Source organism: Mauremys mutica, chromosome 2 (genome assembly GCF_020497125.1).
Source record: "Mauremys mutica isolate MM-2020 ecotype Southern chromosome 2, ASM2049712v1, whole genome shotgun sequence".
Classification (NCBI taxonomy): domain Eukaryota; kingdom Metazoa; phylum Chordata; order Testudines; family Geoemydidae; genus Mauremys; species Mauremys mutica.
In genome coordinates, this window is record NC_059073.1 from 299,837,898 (window position 1) to 299,854,232 (window position 16,335).

At 39.6% G+C, this 16,335-nt stretch overlaps 2 protein-coding genes across 6 annotated transcripts in view; both read right to left on the reverse strand.

Moving 5' to 3' along the window:
- The window catches only part of LOC123364761 (guanylyl cyclase-activating protein 3-like), a 49,790-nt gene extending 38,931 nt beyond the window's left edge, over positions 1-10,859 (reverse strand). Inside the window, exon 1 of the mRNA XM_045007139.1 lies at positions 10,668-10,859. Within this exon, the coding sequence (XP_044863074.1) occupies positions 10,668-10,859 (192 nt within the window). The remainder of the gene's footprint in view (positions 1-10,667) is intronic.
- A 3,615-nt stretch (positions 10,860-14,474) lies between these two features.
- The window catches only part of LOC123362615 (MORC family CW-type zinc finger protein 1-like), a 95,501-nt gene continuing 93,640 nt past the window's right edge, over positions 14,475-16,335 (reverse strand). For all 5 annotated transcript variants that reach the window (XM_045003009.1, XM_045003008.1, XM_045003010.1 and 2 more), the window contains one exon: positions 14,475-14,999. In XM_045003009.1, coding sequence (XP_044858944.1) covers positions 14,829-14,999 — 171 coding nt within the window. In that variant the 3' untranslated portion in view covers positions 14,475-14,828. The remainder of the gene's footprint in view (positions 15,000-16,335) is intronic.

The following is a 16,335-nucleotide window of genomic DNA, read 5'->3' on the forward strand; positions in this document are numbered from 1 at the left end:
TGGGGGCTAAAATTTATAATCTTCTATAGTTTAACAGCTTCTATTAAACCCACAGACAAAGCATTCACTGACACTGCAGCAATTCTCCAAAAATCACCTCTCCCCAAGGCCACTGGTGATAGCACATTACTACTTTTATAAACAGGAAAAAATATGAAACAATAAAAAAATAACTTCCAACTGTTTGGCTAGATTAAGGAAATATAAGAGAACACTGCCAGTTTTGAGAGAATTTAAATGATGATTTGGGATCAGGTTGTGTACGGTAAACAAAATGAAGCAATCCAAACACTGCCATCACCAGAGGCTGATGTGGCCCTAAAATGTACATTAGAAATTGCTGGATCAGTGGAGACAGCTAAAGATTAATAGATTCACAGATTCCAAGGTCACAATGGACCATTGTGCTCATCTAGTCTGACCTCCTATGCAACACAGACCATTAAACTTCCCCAAAATAATTCACAGAACAAATCTTTTTTAAAAATATCCAATCTTGATTTAAAAGTTGCCAGAGAAAGGAATCCACCCTGACCCTCAGTAAATTGTTCCAATCGTTAATTACTCTCATTGTTAAAAAATTACACCTTATTTACAGTCTGAATTTGTCTAGCTTCCACTTCCAGCTATTGGATCATGTTATACCTTTCTCTGCTAGACTGAAGAGCTCGTTATCAAATATTTGTTCCCCACATGGGTACTTATAAACTGTAATCAAGTCACCCCTTAGCCATCTCTTAGCCAAAACTAAACATATTGAGCACCTTGAGTTTATTGCAATGAGGCAGGTTTTCTAATCCTTTAATCATTCTATTGTCTCTTTTCTCCAAACCCTCTGCCATTTATCAACATCATTCTTGAATTGTGGGCACCAGAACTGGACACATTGTTCCAGCAGTGCTAAATACAGAGATAAAATAACCTCTCTGCTCCTACTCGAGATCCATTATCCAAGTCTTTGTAGTGCGATGTTCCTTGATGGCCCTTCTGATTTTGATCACCGTTCTGGAAGGGCAGGGGAGAAAATTCCCATGCCTGGGTTCACAAGTTCAGAGCAAACATTTTCAAAAAGTTATAAAGCAAAATTGAGGCATTTTCTTATAGCATAGAATACAGACATTGCAAGTGAGATTGATGCATGCAGCAACTTAGAAGCATTTCAGAGAATCTAAACACTAAATACATTCTTATAAGACTAATGCCTATTCTGAGCAAAACTAACATACAGGTGAACTGATCTGGTCTCCAGCTATGAGTTTGCCAGCTATATTTCTTATTGGAAGGGGTAAATCTGGATTGATGTTGCCTGTTTCTTTCAGTAACTGCTTGGACTACAAAAGAGTTTGGTGAGAGGTGTGAATAAAAATTCTGTTCCCTGGCACAAACTATTTCTTTTCTGTCCTCTTTGGAGTGTGCGTGTGTTGGGGGGGAGGAATGCATGAGGCTGGGGTATGCCAGACCACCTTGGCAAGTTTTAAGATGACTTCATTAATGGGGAGTGGTACCTTGCTAGGCTCAATGCTCTGCAAAACGTTGAGGAGTTTGTAGTGCATAGGAATCCTTCTTACTAGGTCTTGGAATTGCAAAACACAAAAAAATCCCCCAATCCTCCACGCCACCCTCCAAGGATTTGACACCTCAGAATGCAACGATTTGGTGACTCCAAATGTTGGTGTCAGGACAGGGCATCCAGATCGTCCATCACTAGAGCCTGCCCTTGTGAAGGGCCAATTCACTCTACTTCAGAAGCCTGAAGCTCTTTCTTCAGATAATGTAGACTTGTAACTGGACCTGTTCTCTAGAGTCTCACCTGAAAATAGGAAACACTCCAAATTCTTAACACAAAGGTCAGATACTTTCCCCAGAGCTTTAATGTTGGTGTGCCTAACAAAGCACACTGGGAGGGACAAGCTTGTAAACAAAGACCTTTTCCTTGATTTACAAATGTAGCTTTTCTTAGAAAAGAAACCAATTACAGAAATACAGGTTTAACAATGGCAGGCTAATGTTAAATACTAGAACAAATGTAATACTTAGATGGCTGTAGTACTTATCTTCCTGAAAAATGCAAAGCAATCTGCACCCCAACTGGATACAGTACACAGATCACATCATCCATTACTGAGATGTGGCCACCTCTACTGTAAAATATGGCAGCTTTGTAACAGGTGTGACAAAGTTCCTCCTCTGCCTTGGTGGGTCCTGCACTTTCTGGTGGATTTGCTCGCCTCGGAGGTTCACAGCAGCCCTCAGTTTGGCCACTTCTGCTAGAGGCTCAAACCTGCTGTTCACTCAGCTAACCTCATCACTGGCCAGCATGGGGGAAATGGAGAACAATCCCCACAGTCTCTATATCCCACCTAGTGGATCGGGGACAGGCCAGGTCCCTTTCCAAATTAGACCTTCCCTTCTGGTGTTGCTCACAGATCAGGTAACTCCTCCTGTGTCTGATCAGGAGTTGGGAGGTTTGGGGGGAACCCGGGCCCACCCTCTACTCCAGGTTCCAGCCCAGGGCCCTGTGGATTGCAGCTGTCTATAGTGCCTCCTGGAACAGCTGCATGACAGCTACAACTCCCTGGGCTACTTCCCCATGGCCTCCTCCCAGCACCTTCTTTATCCTCACCACAGGACCTTCCTTCTGGTGTCTGATAACACTTGTACTTCTGAGTCCTCCAGCAGCTTCTCACTCTCTGCTCCTTGCACCCCCCCCCCCCACTAACTGATGGGAGGCCCTTTTTAAACCAGGTGTCCTGATTAGTCTGCCTGCCATAATTGATTTTAGTATGTTCTTAATTGGCTCCAGGTGTCTTAATTAGCCCGCCTGTCTTACTTGGTTCTAGCAGGTTCCTGATTACTCTAGTGCAGCCCCTGCTCTGGTCACTCAGGGAACAGAAAACTACTCATCCAGTGGCCAGTGTATTTGCCCTCTACCAGACTCCTGTACCCCACTGGCCTGGGTCTGTCACACAGGGCACAGTAACTGTGCATATCAGTTCTTTGGGTAGAAAACTATGGGGGTTGTTCAGGAGGCAGAATTCATTACCTGACCTTAACATTCAGCCAGAATACCACTTATAAGTACTCTGTGCAGAAGTACTGGCTTGGGGATCTTTAATAACCTCAAGTCATTAGGATATCAGTTTCTGGTCTCCTCTGAAAATGCTCTATAGCCCAAGAGTAGAGTTTCCTTCCTGGCTGCAGGAATAGACCGAGAGACCGAGAGCCCACTTTCTGCAGACTGCTATTTTTTCTTCTCATTCTGCTGAACAGTAAGCGATATATTGTAAACACCAATTTCCTGAGCTGCAGATGCTGGGCATCTCCATCACTGCAGACCTTCAAGGGCACTGCAATCTGTTTTATATGCTTTAGATTAAAAAATAAAAATAAAACATAAAAAGCACGACCTGTACAATGCTGAGAGTTAAGGCTCTGATATTGCAAGGGGCTGACCCAACTTCCATGAGGCGCTGAGTGCCCTTAAATCCCATTGGAATTAATGGGAACTATTGGGCCACAAGCTATTTCACCAGTGACAAGTCAGTCACACTGTCCAGAAGTGCATTCAATGCCAACATTTTAATAATGCAAGTTAATGAATTACGAGCATTGACTAGAACTGTGAACCTGCAATTTTAAACCTGTGATTGAATTGCAAATTTAAACTGCTGTGCAATTTGTGAGGAAAGTAACCTCAACAGCAATGAATCTAGATACTCTTGCAAACCTCTGAAACTATTCCAAGAGCTATGAAGCCTCAAGATGGGTTTTTTAAGATCTTTCACAAATGACCTATAGAAGGCTGGCAGCTTTCTCCTTAGAATGTCCCATTGATAGCAGGTGTTTATTCTGCTGAGAAAGAATTAAGAGCAGGTAGGAGGCTTGTTAATCCATCTCGACAGAAGGGAGATATAAAGAGGACCTAGAGTATGCACTGAACAGTGATGAAGTAGGATCCTTTGGATCAGCTATGCACTGGGAAAAGACTTGAGTTGAACTCGATTCATTTTTTTTTTTAGTAACTGTTATGATATAGATATTCAGGCCTGTCTGCAAAGAATTTACTTTAAGAATTTAGGTGTATTCTTGTCACTTAGCTAGTTATAGAGGTATAAAAGAAAGACTCAAAATCACTGTCTGCCAGTGTAAGGGCCTTCTCTTACTGTGACAGTCTGAGGCCCTGTTCTTAGGCTAAGCCTTTGGCTAAGCAGCGGAGGCAGCATAAGCTGGGAAGCGAATGGTCACATCCTCACATTCCAAACTAGTCACATTGAAATAAGGCAATCTGGGGCTGTTAGAAAGGTGATCCAATCTATCACCTCCAGAGAAAGGGAAGAGCCTAAAAGATGTAAAGGAAACTTAGTTTGATCGCATCCTGTCTGGCAAGAACTCACTTATCAATAGCTGGGGTGTAAAATCCTCATTGCTGTATTGTTCTATCACTGTAGCCTCCACTTCCCTATTGTTTGTCTGTATAACCTCTGGTTCTGTGATTGTTTCTGTCTGCTGTATAATTAATTTTGTTGGGTGTAAACCAATTAAGGTGGTGGGATATAATTGGTTAAATAATCAGGTTACAATGTGTTAGGATTGGTTAGTTAAATTTTAGTAAATGATTGGTTAAGGTACAGCTAAGCAGAACTCAAGTTTTACTATATAGTCTGCAGTCAATCAGGAAGTAAGGGAGGGAATGGGAACAGGGAATGGGGGTGGGGGAATTTGAATCATGTTTTGCTAAAGTGGGAGGAATGGGAACAGGGACACAGACAAGGCTCTGTGGTGTCAGAGCTGGGAAGGGGGACACTGAGGAAGGAAACTGGAATCATGCTTACTGGAAGTTCACCCCAATAAACATCAAATTGTTTGTGCCTTTGGACTTCAGGTATTGTTGCTCTCTGTTCATGTGAGAAGGACCAGGGAAGTGAGTGGGTGAAGGAATAAGCCCCCTAACAGAACTCCAGAAAGCAACTCCAGAAAGCCCACAAAACTCCAGAAAGCAAACACATTGTGACTGTATGGTGTGTGGACGTGGCTTTAGAAAGTATTTGGAAAGGTATCTAACTCACATAAGCCTTACATGTTTAAGAATTGTGTTTGAAGTCACTAGATTCAGACTGCTCTCGGTGAAAAACTAGGCTCACTTTCTCATCTCTGGATAACAATAAGATGCTCTACCACAGTGTATTGCAGATAAAGTGATCAGATACAGCTATTTGGTTCAAAAGGTTCTGAGATAATAAATTTGGTATGGAAAGTCTCATAGAAAATAGAAAACTGGGTCCTACTTCTATAGACTTTACTTCTGTGTAAGTTCTAAGAAGGGATGACAACTAAGAATACATTATTTTTGTAATGGTACTTTATGAATCAATTGCTACAGGTGCCACGGGGATGGTAAGCAGTTGTGTATAAGAACATACAAATTGCTGTATGATATTGGTGCAAGAGCCCATCTAGTTCAGTCTCATCTCCCCCAGTAGATCAGCATCAGATGCTTCAGAGGAAGGTGGAAGAAACTATGAAGTGGGTTATTAGATCTGGCTGGAATTCTTTGACAGAACATTTTTCTGTTGGAAAACGATGATTCATGGGAATGTGTCAGTTTCAATATAATTTTGACATAAACCAGGCATGTTTCTGTCAGAAATCTGCCTATTTCCGGTCAGCGCACACACCTCCCTGGCTCCTCTGCAGCCCACCTGGTCGACATGGCACTGTGGCTCCCAGGGAGCATATTCAGTTTCAGAAATACCAAAACTTTCACACCAATGTTTTGGTGTTTCCAAAATAAAATATTGCAGATTTCCACTTCCATGAACATTTTTGAGTTTTTGGATCTTCATCCTGATTCAGGGTGAACTCCCCCCTCCCTTCCATTCTTTTTCATAGAAATTGGCAGCCATTTTCTGGTTACTATGAAATACCTTAACATGCCAAATATTTAGAAATTCCTATTACAATTCAGGATCTTCTTACTATCTGTGTAAAGGCCCGAGCCTTTTTTGAATATTGGTAATACATTGGCTGAATTATTTCTTGTTGCAATGAGTTTCACAGGCACACTGGGTTTGGTGTACGTTTTCCTTCTATCAATTTCAAATTTTTGGCTTTGAATTTTATTGTAAAGGAGAGAAGATATTCCTGATACAATCACACTATTAAGATATGGAATACATTAATAAAATTGAAGAAACTTTGCTTTATTGTATCCTCTCTGAAAAGAAATATATAAAAATCTCAAAATAAAATCTTATAGATTTTGACTTCAATAATCTGAAAAAATATCTGTCATATATTGCTTTTAGTTAATGTCCAAAATGGCTAAAAAAATCCTTACAATGGAATTATATGCATTAGAGGAACTTGAGAATATAAATGCAAACAGTCTGCTTAAATTTTTATCAGATGTCTTCAAAACCTGTGTAACAGTGAAGTTTTGTCTTTAAAATATCCTTACCCTTAGATAAAACATATGTAGTTCTTTGATATTCTTTACTCCTATATAAACTGCTCAAATATGACCCACCGAAGACTGAAAAGAGTTAATGCAAAACTGCTCAAATACAACCCACCGAAGACTGAAAAGAGTTAATGCAGTAGACAGATGTTACCCGTAAACTATAAAAACAGTAAGTGGAACTTCTTTGACTTTTTCTCTATGCTTTGAAGAAATTCCAAACACAATACATTGGGTATGGCAGTATTTTTATACTATACCATTTTGCTTACTTAGGACTTTAAGAAACTTTACAATATATAGCTTCTTAATCAAAGACTCTATTCCAGCACTCACGTATCAGTACTATAAGACAATCCATGCAGTCTACAAAACTTAATAACTGGGCAACTTGTATCCAATTTATAAATTCTCCTTTTGACATTTTGGGCCAAATCCTGAGCAGGTATAAATTGGCTTGGCTCTTTTGAAAAAAATGGAGTTATATTTATTCACACCGCTGAGGATGTGGCCTTCACTTGCTAAGCGATAGGTATATTTGTGCCACTGGAGATAAAAAAAAATGGATATTCTCTTCAGCTATGAAGGTTAAGAATCAAGGTTGAAATCTTTTTGCCTTTGCACCACATGAAAAGGTTTTTAGTATGAGGTGAAGTTTAAGCACCTTCACATGGCTGCAAACATTTCCGGGCAAAAGCACTACTTTTCTTTGAGGTTGCATTTTCCCAAGGCTTATCTGACTGAATTTGCCCATTAGCGAGAGAATTTTTGCTATGAGCTTATTTTCACTTCAAGTAGCCACAGGCTTTACTTTGATATGCTCTTCACAGGCAGAAGGCATTTACTGTACTATATATATATAGAGAGAGAGAGAGCTATCTTTGGCAGCTACAGTTGTCTACTTCTCTCATGAATTACTTCACTGCTAAGTTATTACTTTTGTCACTAGTTGTCAATATATTCCAGATGATCAAATACACAGTGATTATAGAGCTACTGAGTAAATCTGAACCAGGCCATAAAAACCCAGCACGTCTCACTGTAGAATGGCTCAAATGCTAACAAATCATTTGTTTCGTCTAAATTAAGTTTATCTACTGATACCAGACTGCAAGCCTGTGGAATGGCTCTGCAGATAACGTATTTTACAACAAGAAAGTTATATATTTCACATCAGAGCAAACAGAAAGGGGTCGAACCTCAAGTTGAGAACTTCCATGACTCCCCAAGCATGGGCCCTGAGTTGCCACAAACCCTCTCTCCATATTCAAAGCAGTCAACTCTCAATCAGATAGTACACCTAGATTCTGTAACCCTAAATAGATGTATTTATTTAAAGAGATAGATTACATTTTATCTTCTGTAGAATATCTCTATTCCATCCTGCTTTGAGTAAAACACACCAGTTCATTCACTCGATTGTAATAGATGTTCAATTTTTCTTCAGCCAAAAGTTTTACAAAAAGAGCAAGCAAAGGGAAAGGATAAAAGCCTTTTATCTTAAGGTAGATGCCACCCTATTTATTTGTATTGGTTGTAAAAGGTATAGAATGTAAAGTCTTAAGCATACCACTGATTTTAAGAAAAAAATATTATAGGTGCCAACCAGTTTCTTGCTCTTTCAATAACTTTTCCTGCATCTGCTGCTGTGACAACCTAGGAGAAAGACTCTCGTCTTTTAGATTACAAAAGCATATAGATGAGCATTAAACAATATCGCAATATCTTGCGGAATGGGAAAGCAGCATCAGTTCAAAACCCATCATTAAACATGAAGCTAAAAGTCTGGGACAGGTTGTTTTATGGTGGATTTTATTAAGTCTTAAAACAGACGAGTTGTCTAACTTCTCTGAAATGGGGAAGGTTCCCTAACCAGATGGAATGAGAAGCATGTTCTTCTCTCTAATATAGAATTTCAGTCATAAAGATATGGTTATATATTATTTTGATAACAGTTTTCCTTTTCTAGATTTATTGATCTTGGTACGCATACAGATCTTTGTAGAAATATTTTTAAAACTTCATTAATTTCTTGAGGATGCATATTTCCAAAGTTTTGAACCACCTTTTTAGTTGCCTGCCAAAACCAGAAATTTCAGTAATGGAGGACCATAGTTTAATAGCATAAAATTCCTCCACCTCATGCAGACATATTTTAAATTTTATCTGCGTACAACCTGATAAATACAAGGGATAAATCCCAATAGAAATCAGAGAAGTCAGTGCATTAGACATCAGAAAATAATCTTGCAGATATCATAATGTACAAATCTGTATCAAAAGAGTAGACATTTTCAAATATCTAGGCCGAAGTTTTGGGAAATGACTGGCAATTCTGTGTGCTTCCATTTGTGGGTGCTCAACTTGACACCTTAAAAACTATGATTCCCAGAAAGTATTCAGGTCCCATCCTTGGTTTTTGGAAATCTAACCTCAGACACTTTATGAGGCCCTGATTTGCTGAGGCACCAATAAAATACTAGATCCTCCTCAAAATATTGGTCTAAAATAAAATTTCTGAATTAAAATTAACAGCACTTAGATATCTGGCTTTGTGGACCACAGATTACTTATAGATGAGTAGAGAGAAGTTCTTGGAGAAGACTAACATATAGCCCAAGAAATTCTGTAGCAGCTAAAAAGAGTCTCTAAAATGTTGTTAAAGCTATATTTGAAGTGTAACCATTAACAGATTATTTGTACGTAATTAGAGAGAAAAAAATTGGGATCTTCCCTCCAAATCAGATTTCATTTTAATGGATTCAGAGTTTGCTAGCTGGTCAACCATACTGCTACACGCCTTGAATTAGTTGATTCTGATTAACCAATTACTAGTCAGTCCTTCCATGTGGTTGTCTAGTGACCTCCAATGATAAATGAACTTAATATAAATAGCAACTGTCAATACTACTTAGTTCATTTGTGACAAAGCAAAAGATTCTATCGCATACCATGGAGTCTTGTATTACAGCAACCAGCATACTCAGAATACATAAACATAGATTAAAGCACAATAAATTTCTCATTAAAAAAACCTAAAAAATTGTTAAAGCAAATTAATATTAATGTTACCAGTATCCAATTTTATCACGACTTGCTAACACTGTACAGTAGCTCTCTAGTAATTCCTGAGCCATTAGGCACAATGTAACAGCACACATATCACATGCACAAACACTAATTTAACTTGTATTCATAATGAAGTATGTTAGAGAAAGGGATTTTCTAAAGATTAAAACAAGATGGGATTAATGCTCCTTGTCTGCACCTTGGATCACCAACTGTAATCCCTGCTGGAATCCCTGATATGAAGCATTAACACATTTTGCTTTACTAGTAATGCAGTCATTCCAACCTCACTGGGTTCATTGGAACAGGAAGAGAATGTCCAAATGCTTTTTCCATGGGTGTGTAACATGGATGAGCCCATTGAATCTTTCTGCTGAAGAATACCTTGGAATCCATTGATGTGATGTGGAGTTGCTAGTTTGGAGCCCAAGCCTGCTCTCATTTCAGTCAAGGGCCAAAACCCTAGTGACTTCAGTGGGAGTAGGATTAGGCAATATTGCAAGGTGTTTCCTAGACCCAGGAGGGAATTAAGGTGAGCTCTTTTGGATGTGAATCCTATGATTAGAGGGAACCTGTATGAAGCAGAGTTAACAAGAGCAGCAGGAACAGCTGCTGTAGAACCGACTGTGCAATATCAAACACTGAAGAGTTGGGGGAGGAATAAAAGTCCATATGGGGCAGCTGGAGCCATCTCTGGAGAAGGCCATTTGATTAATTTCAAACTAGAATGTACAACACACTTAGCATTGTGAAGAAATGTTTCATTCAATGAACAGTATATTTAATAGTTCTTCATAAGCACTGATATATGTGGACCCAATCAAACAATTACTCTTTTTCAAGTAGATTTATGGGGAAAAAAACTCCACTGTCTAACACACTCTAAAAACAGCCTTAGAAATTCAGTCTTCAAGTGACTAGATTTGATTCAGAAAGTACTATTAGGATTGTACACAGATATTTTTGAAAAAGGCAAACTCTCATTAGCTTCTGGCTACTTACATATATTCACATGGAGTTTCTTGCTATATGTGAACCATAGGTCTAAATAACCAGTGTGACCAGAACATTGAGATATACCATTTGATGCAGCATATTACACAGCTTTAACAAAGCTATGTAGTTAAGTAGGAATCCTTACCTTATTCATGTCAAAAGTGTGAAATACTTGTTCAACGTACTTGTTTGCATCTTGAGTAAGACCTTGCAGACCCAGAACATGTTTAAATTCATGCAGACAAAGCTGTCCAGATGGGCACTCCTTCATAAATTTTGTGTACCAGTGATGGATTTCCATGGCGTTAATATCATCTGCTGATCCATTGGCACCCATAGTGTCAAACATTCCAAGAACCCTTTTTCAGTATTTATTCATCCAAATGCTTATGCTGCTTAGCTCTAATGGCTTGCCGACAACTATCATTTAGGCACTAACTCGGCATCTAGGAGCTACTATAAACCTCTTACAGGTCTCCAGAGATATAGGTTAAGTAAATATAGCATCCTAGTGAGATTACCTTCAGTGCCCAGTTTAAATGCAGAAGGGTTTTATCAGTTGATGATACTCTTTCCTCCCACTCAATGCCCATGGTGCTGGGACATACTGTACAACGAGGAGAGGCTGGCCAGATTTTGATTTCACACCATGGTTTATGGAGTTAAACCAATGTAAAAAGGGTATGTATGAGGGGAGATTCAGGCATTTTGAAAAAGTTGCAAAACACTTGTATCAATATTTCACAGGAATAGGGGTGTGTCAGGTGTAGTTTCTCACTAAACTCTGGGGCCCAGCTGTCCTGTTGCATATGCAGCGGCTTTGCATATGAGGAAATGGCGTAAGTTGGTTCACTTACCATTTACTGTCAGCTCATATCATCTTGTTGACCATAAGAACATAAGAGAGGCCATACTGGGTCAGGCCAATAGGCTACCTAGCCCAGTATCCTGTCTTCTGACAGTGACCAATGCCAGAAGCCCCAGAGGGAATGAACAGATGGATCAATCATCAATTGATCCATCCCTGTTGCCATTCCCTGATTCTGGCAAACACAGGCTACGGATACCATCCGTGCTCATCCTGGCTAATAGCCATTGATGGACCTATCCTCCATAAACTTATCTAGTTCTTTCCCTGTTATGGTCTTTGCCTTCAGAACATCCTCTGGCAAAGAGTTCCACAGGTTGACTGTGGGTTGTGTGACGAAATGCTTCCTTTTGTTTGTTTTAAACCTGCTGCCTATTAATTTCATTTGGTGACCCCTAGTTCTTGGATGAGGAGTAAATAACACTTCCTTATTTACTTTCTCCACATCAGTCATGATTTTATAGACCTCTATCATATCCCCCCTTTGTTGCCTCTTTTCCAAGCTGAAAAGTCCCACTCTTATTAATCTCTTCTGTTCCATACCCCCAATCATTTTTCTTGCCCTTTTCTGAACCTTTTCCAATTCCAATATATCTTTTTTGAGAGAGGGAAACCACATCTGTACACAGTATTCAAGATGTGGGTATACCATGGATTTATACAGAGACAATATGGTATTTTCTGTCATATTATTTATCCCTGTCCTAATTATTTCCAATATTCTGTTCGCTTTTTTGACTGCCGCTGCACATTGAGTGGATGCTTTCAGAGAACTATCCAAAACTGCAGCATACTATTGCCCCTTATGACAGGTTTCAGAGTAGCAGCCGTGTTAGTCTGTATGTGTTCCATACTTCCACCTTTTCATGTTCTCTGTATGTATAAATACCTCCTGTCTGTGTGTTCCATTCTATGCATCCGAAGAAGTGAGCTGTAGCTCACGAAAGCTCATGCTGAAATAAATTTGTTAGTCTCTAAGGTGCCACAAGTACTCCTGTTCTTATTGCCCCTTATGTTAGTGCTGAGCTGTATTCCCCTTCACTTCCCACTATACACTACACAGAGACAAGGCCAGACCGGGAAAGAGCTGCCACTGAACATGATGAAGCATCAAGAGCTGCTGCTCTGGATCTCCCTGCATGGGACTTGGACTGTAACAGCAAGTACCAGGCTTTTAAATATATACTACAAGAGTGAAATTAATAGTTTGCACTTAAATAGCACCTTTCATTGAAGCATCTGAACCCACTTATTGTACCCACACTTGGATATCTGAAAACACTTTGGCCAGCTACCGCCAACATATATACTGCCTTTTTTTTTTAAATCTCTCTTACCCGTGTGGCTCTTTATATAATTTTTGTGAGCAGTTATAGACTAAACCTGTTACACAAGATGACTTTCAAGACAAACTCTGACAAAGAACAAACAGCAATTGTACGCTACACACAAAGACCTAAATGGTCCTTTACATTCGTTGTACTTTTTATGTGGTGGTAGTTAATGGTTTAAGGTCTCAGCAGCCAAAACTGATTAATATAGTTGTTTAGCTATTTAGGAATGACCTATACAGTAACTCTTAAAGGTAACTCAAAAAGTGTGTCAAAATGGAGGGAATAGAGTAATGCAAGAGAAAAAGGTGGTTATCTGTCTCATTCTGCAGGGCAGAACACAGATGCAGATGTCCTTCAATTTCCTGTACAACTGCACAAACTAGAAAGGCCTAATTTTTAAGAGGGATGAGGCCCAGCCTCCTTTTGCAGATGGCTATATTTTCTAGCACATGATGTACCCACACGAAACAAGGCTGCTCTTTCAAAAATTTGGCCTCAAGCCTGGAAAGGAATTGCACTCTACTGTATAGGTGATGTGACCATATCTGACCTTAAACTTATAAAAGAGATTAAAAGGAGAACATGCTTAACCTTTGCAGAATCGAGGAGGGAGAAGTGGGTAGGTGTACAATTTAATGCAAACTGGACTAGTTGTAGTTCATTCTTTTGAAGAACAAGGAAGTGCCAGTGTAGACTGGAAAATTCTTCCTCAGTAGTACGTTTGCCAAAATTAATGCTGAGTCTTAAGATATGAGACATTGTTATTATTTAACTCTGTGGACTCTCGGTTTTTTAACACTCTGAGCTTTTCATTTAAGTTCCATAAGATAAATAAAGTGCTGGCGTGTTAAAACTAAGTAAAACCAGAAGTCCAAGCATATTTCGGTAGCCAAATATTTGTTGAAAGCAGGGCCGGCTTTAGGAAGTGCGGGGCCCAATTCAAACAGTTTTGGCGGGGCCCCGGCAGGGATGACTTAAAAAAAAATGTAAAAAACCACCTGGGACTTGTACTCACCGGGCGGTGCTCTGAGTTTTCGGTGGCACTTCAGCAGCGGGTCTTTCACTCACTCCAGGTCTTCGGCGGCACTGAAGGACCCGCCACTGAAGTGCCGCCGAAGACCCAGAGCAAGCGAAGGACCCGCTGTCGAAGTGCCGCTGAAGACCCGGAGTGAGTGAAGGACCTGCCGCTGAAGACCTGGAGCGCCGCCAGGTGAGTAAAAATTAAAAAGGCACCTCTAGCCCAAGAAGAGATTCTCACTGGGTGCGGGGCCCTCTTAGGTGCGGGGCCTGATTCGGGGGAATTGGTGGAATAGGCCTAAAGCTGGCCCTGGTTGAAAGTATGTACTAGTCTGGTTTGTGTAAGACAGACAGGACTTCAATAAGAAGTTACATTACAAACTAGCTGTCATGAAAAACATTTTTCAAATAATCCCAATAGATCAAAATCTGAATTCTTTTCTTGGGCTCCAGTCCTTCAGTGGGACTCTGTATGGGTGCAGCAGTCTACCAATATGCTATCATATACAGGGTTGAGTTTGGAATTTGCAACTCAAGCAAGCTCTCATTGACTTCTGTACTAAGGAGTTTCTCTGTGTAATGCCTGAAAAAAGTAGACTAAATACAGAATAGCCTGAAACATTCCCTTCATAAATATAAATAAATTAGCCAAAGGTTTGCAAGCTCTCTAAAACAACTGTATTTGTAATATCCAGTAATAGGAAACATATAGCAAAGATACTCTAAAAGTCGTTTATCTTCATTGACTAAATGTAAATCTTCAATAATATCTATTACTACAAAGTACTAACATATGATACACAGGTCTGTGTGTATCTATGAAGTTTCTACATCAAACAATCAGAGGTAGTATTTATAGCTCAAAGGTAAATTAAAACAACTTCTCAAGAGCATAATGCACAAAAATTCAAAGGAGAAGCTGACCGGTTCAACTTCCCAAAAACATGAGCAAAATTATATTAAAATCTAACCATGATAATTTTCAATGTTAACAGTTTACATTCGTATTTATGTTAAGATTAATTTTCTAATGTATTCCTAAAAGTTGTGATAGTATAAATATATGAGCAATGGAGACCAAGCCACCTCAGTTCTTGAAAGCATCCACAATTTCTTCACAGGGCATGACAGGTTCTCCTAACTCTGCTGTGTTTGTATCTACACTGGGTAATCTTACAATGCCAGATTGGCACACGTCTTGTTTGAGGAGCTCTTCAAGATAGCCATCAATTTGTTTTAAGTCATCTACACGGTCACCCTAAAAAACAAACATGCATGGATCTATAAGCATTTTGCAATAATTTACAAATAATATTTACAAAGAAACTAACAAATATCACTGTGTTTACCCAGCCCTAAGAGCACACAATCTAAAGCAGATGAAGCAAACAGAAAACAAACAAACAAACAAAAAAGCCCAGGAGCGGAGTGTGTGTGGAAATTAGTGACTGGAAGGGAGGAAAGATTGCTTGTAGAGGCAGGAAGGCAAGGATCTGAGAGAAAAGACAGTCTTGTAAAGTAATTAGACTGTTCTAGATTTATGGGCAGTGTAATGAAAGGAACAAAACTGGTGGGAAAGCAAGACAAAGCATGGAGCAGATAGAAAAGGAAGCAGAGATACAAACAGAGGGGTAAGGGTGTGATTATATAGAACCCTGTAGGAGAGAATGAGAAGCTTGCATCTGATGCAATAAAAGACAGGACCACTGAAGGGAATCAAAGGGGACATGAACGATTTATGAGAACCAGTTGCTCATTTACAGTCTTATCTTGCAACGTGCTGAGTGTCTTCAGTTCCGGACATAGGATCTAGAGAGGGTGTCAGGACTGAAAAAATAATGTCTACAGTACCCATTCGCCACATTTTTTTCAGAAGATAAACCAACTCACTGCTCCACCATAAACATCTCCAGTCCTGATGTAAAAATATGTACTATTGAGTGCAGATTTTTGCTGTTTTCAATATTTTGATGTTCTTTAATTTCAAGAGATGCAGTGATTGTATTAGTCAGGATATTTTTGCTTGAAATAGATAAAGAAAAAAGGGACTGCGCTCTGGTGCAACAAAAAAGGCAAGATGTATTTCCAAGGAGCTCCACACCACCAGCAAAAAGCCCTCATACATAAAAGTTTACTGAGCTAAAATTGCAGTCTGGTTAGTGATTTCACTAGATGATTGAGCTGTAGCTGGTGTCCATTGAACCTGGAAAAAAGTCAGCTCTCATGGCACCTGAGAGGCGCAGACCATATGGCAACTGGACTCAAGCACTGATGATGCCAGGCCCTTCCTTGGAGGTAACCCCAGGTGAACTCACATGGCAGAGAAAATGGACACAATTCATAATACCATTAAGAGCCTTTGTAAGGTTTCAAAACCTCCTTTCATGACATTATGTAACACCCAGGTAAGTGTAATGGAGTGCTTCAGAACTAGAAGACTGTAGGCATGGAAAGACTGGTTAAATCATTATCACACGATAAAAATGATGAGACATCAAAACACAGGAGTTACTTCTGTGGTGGAGTATCCAAGGGACCAAGGACCGTAACCCCAGCTTTTTCACACCAAGATTCTCACCAATCTTTCTGATGTT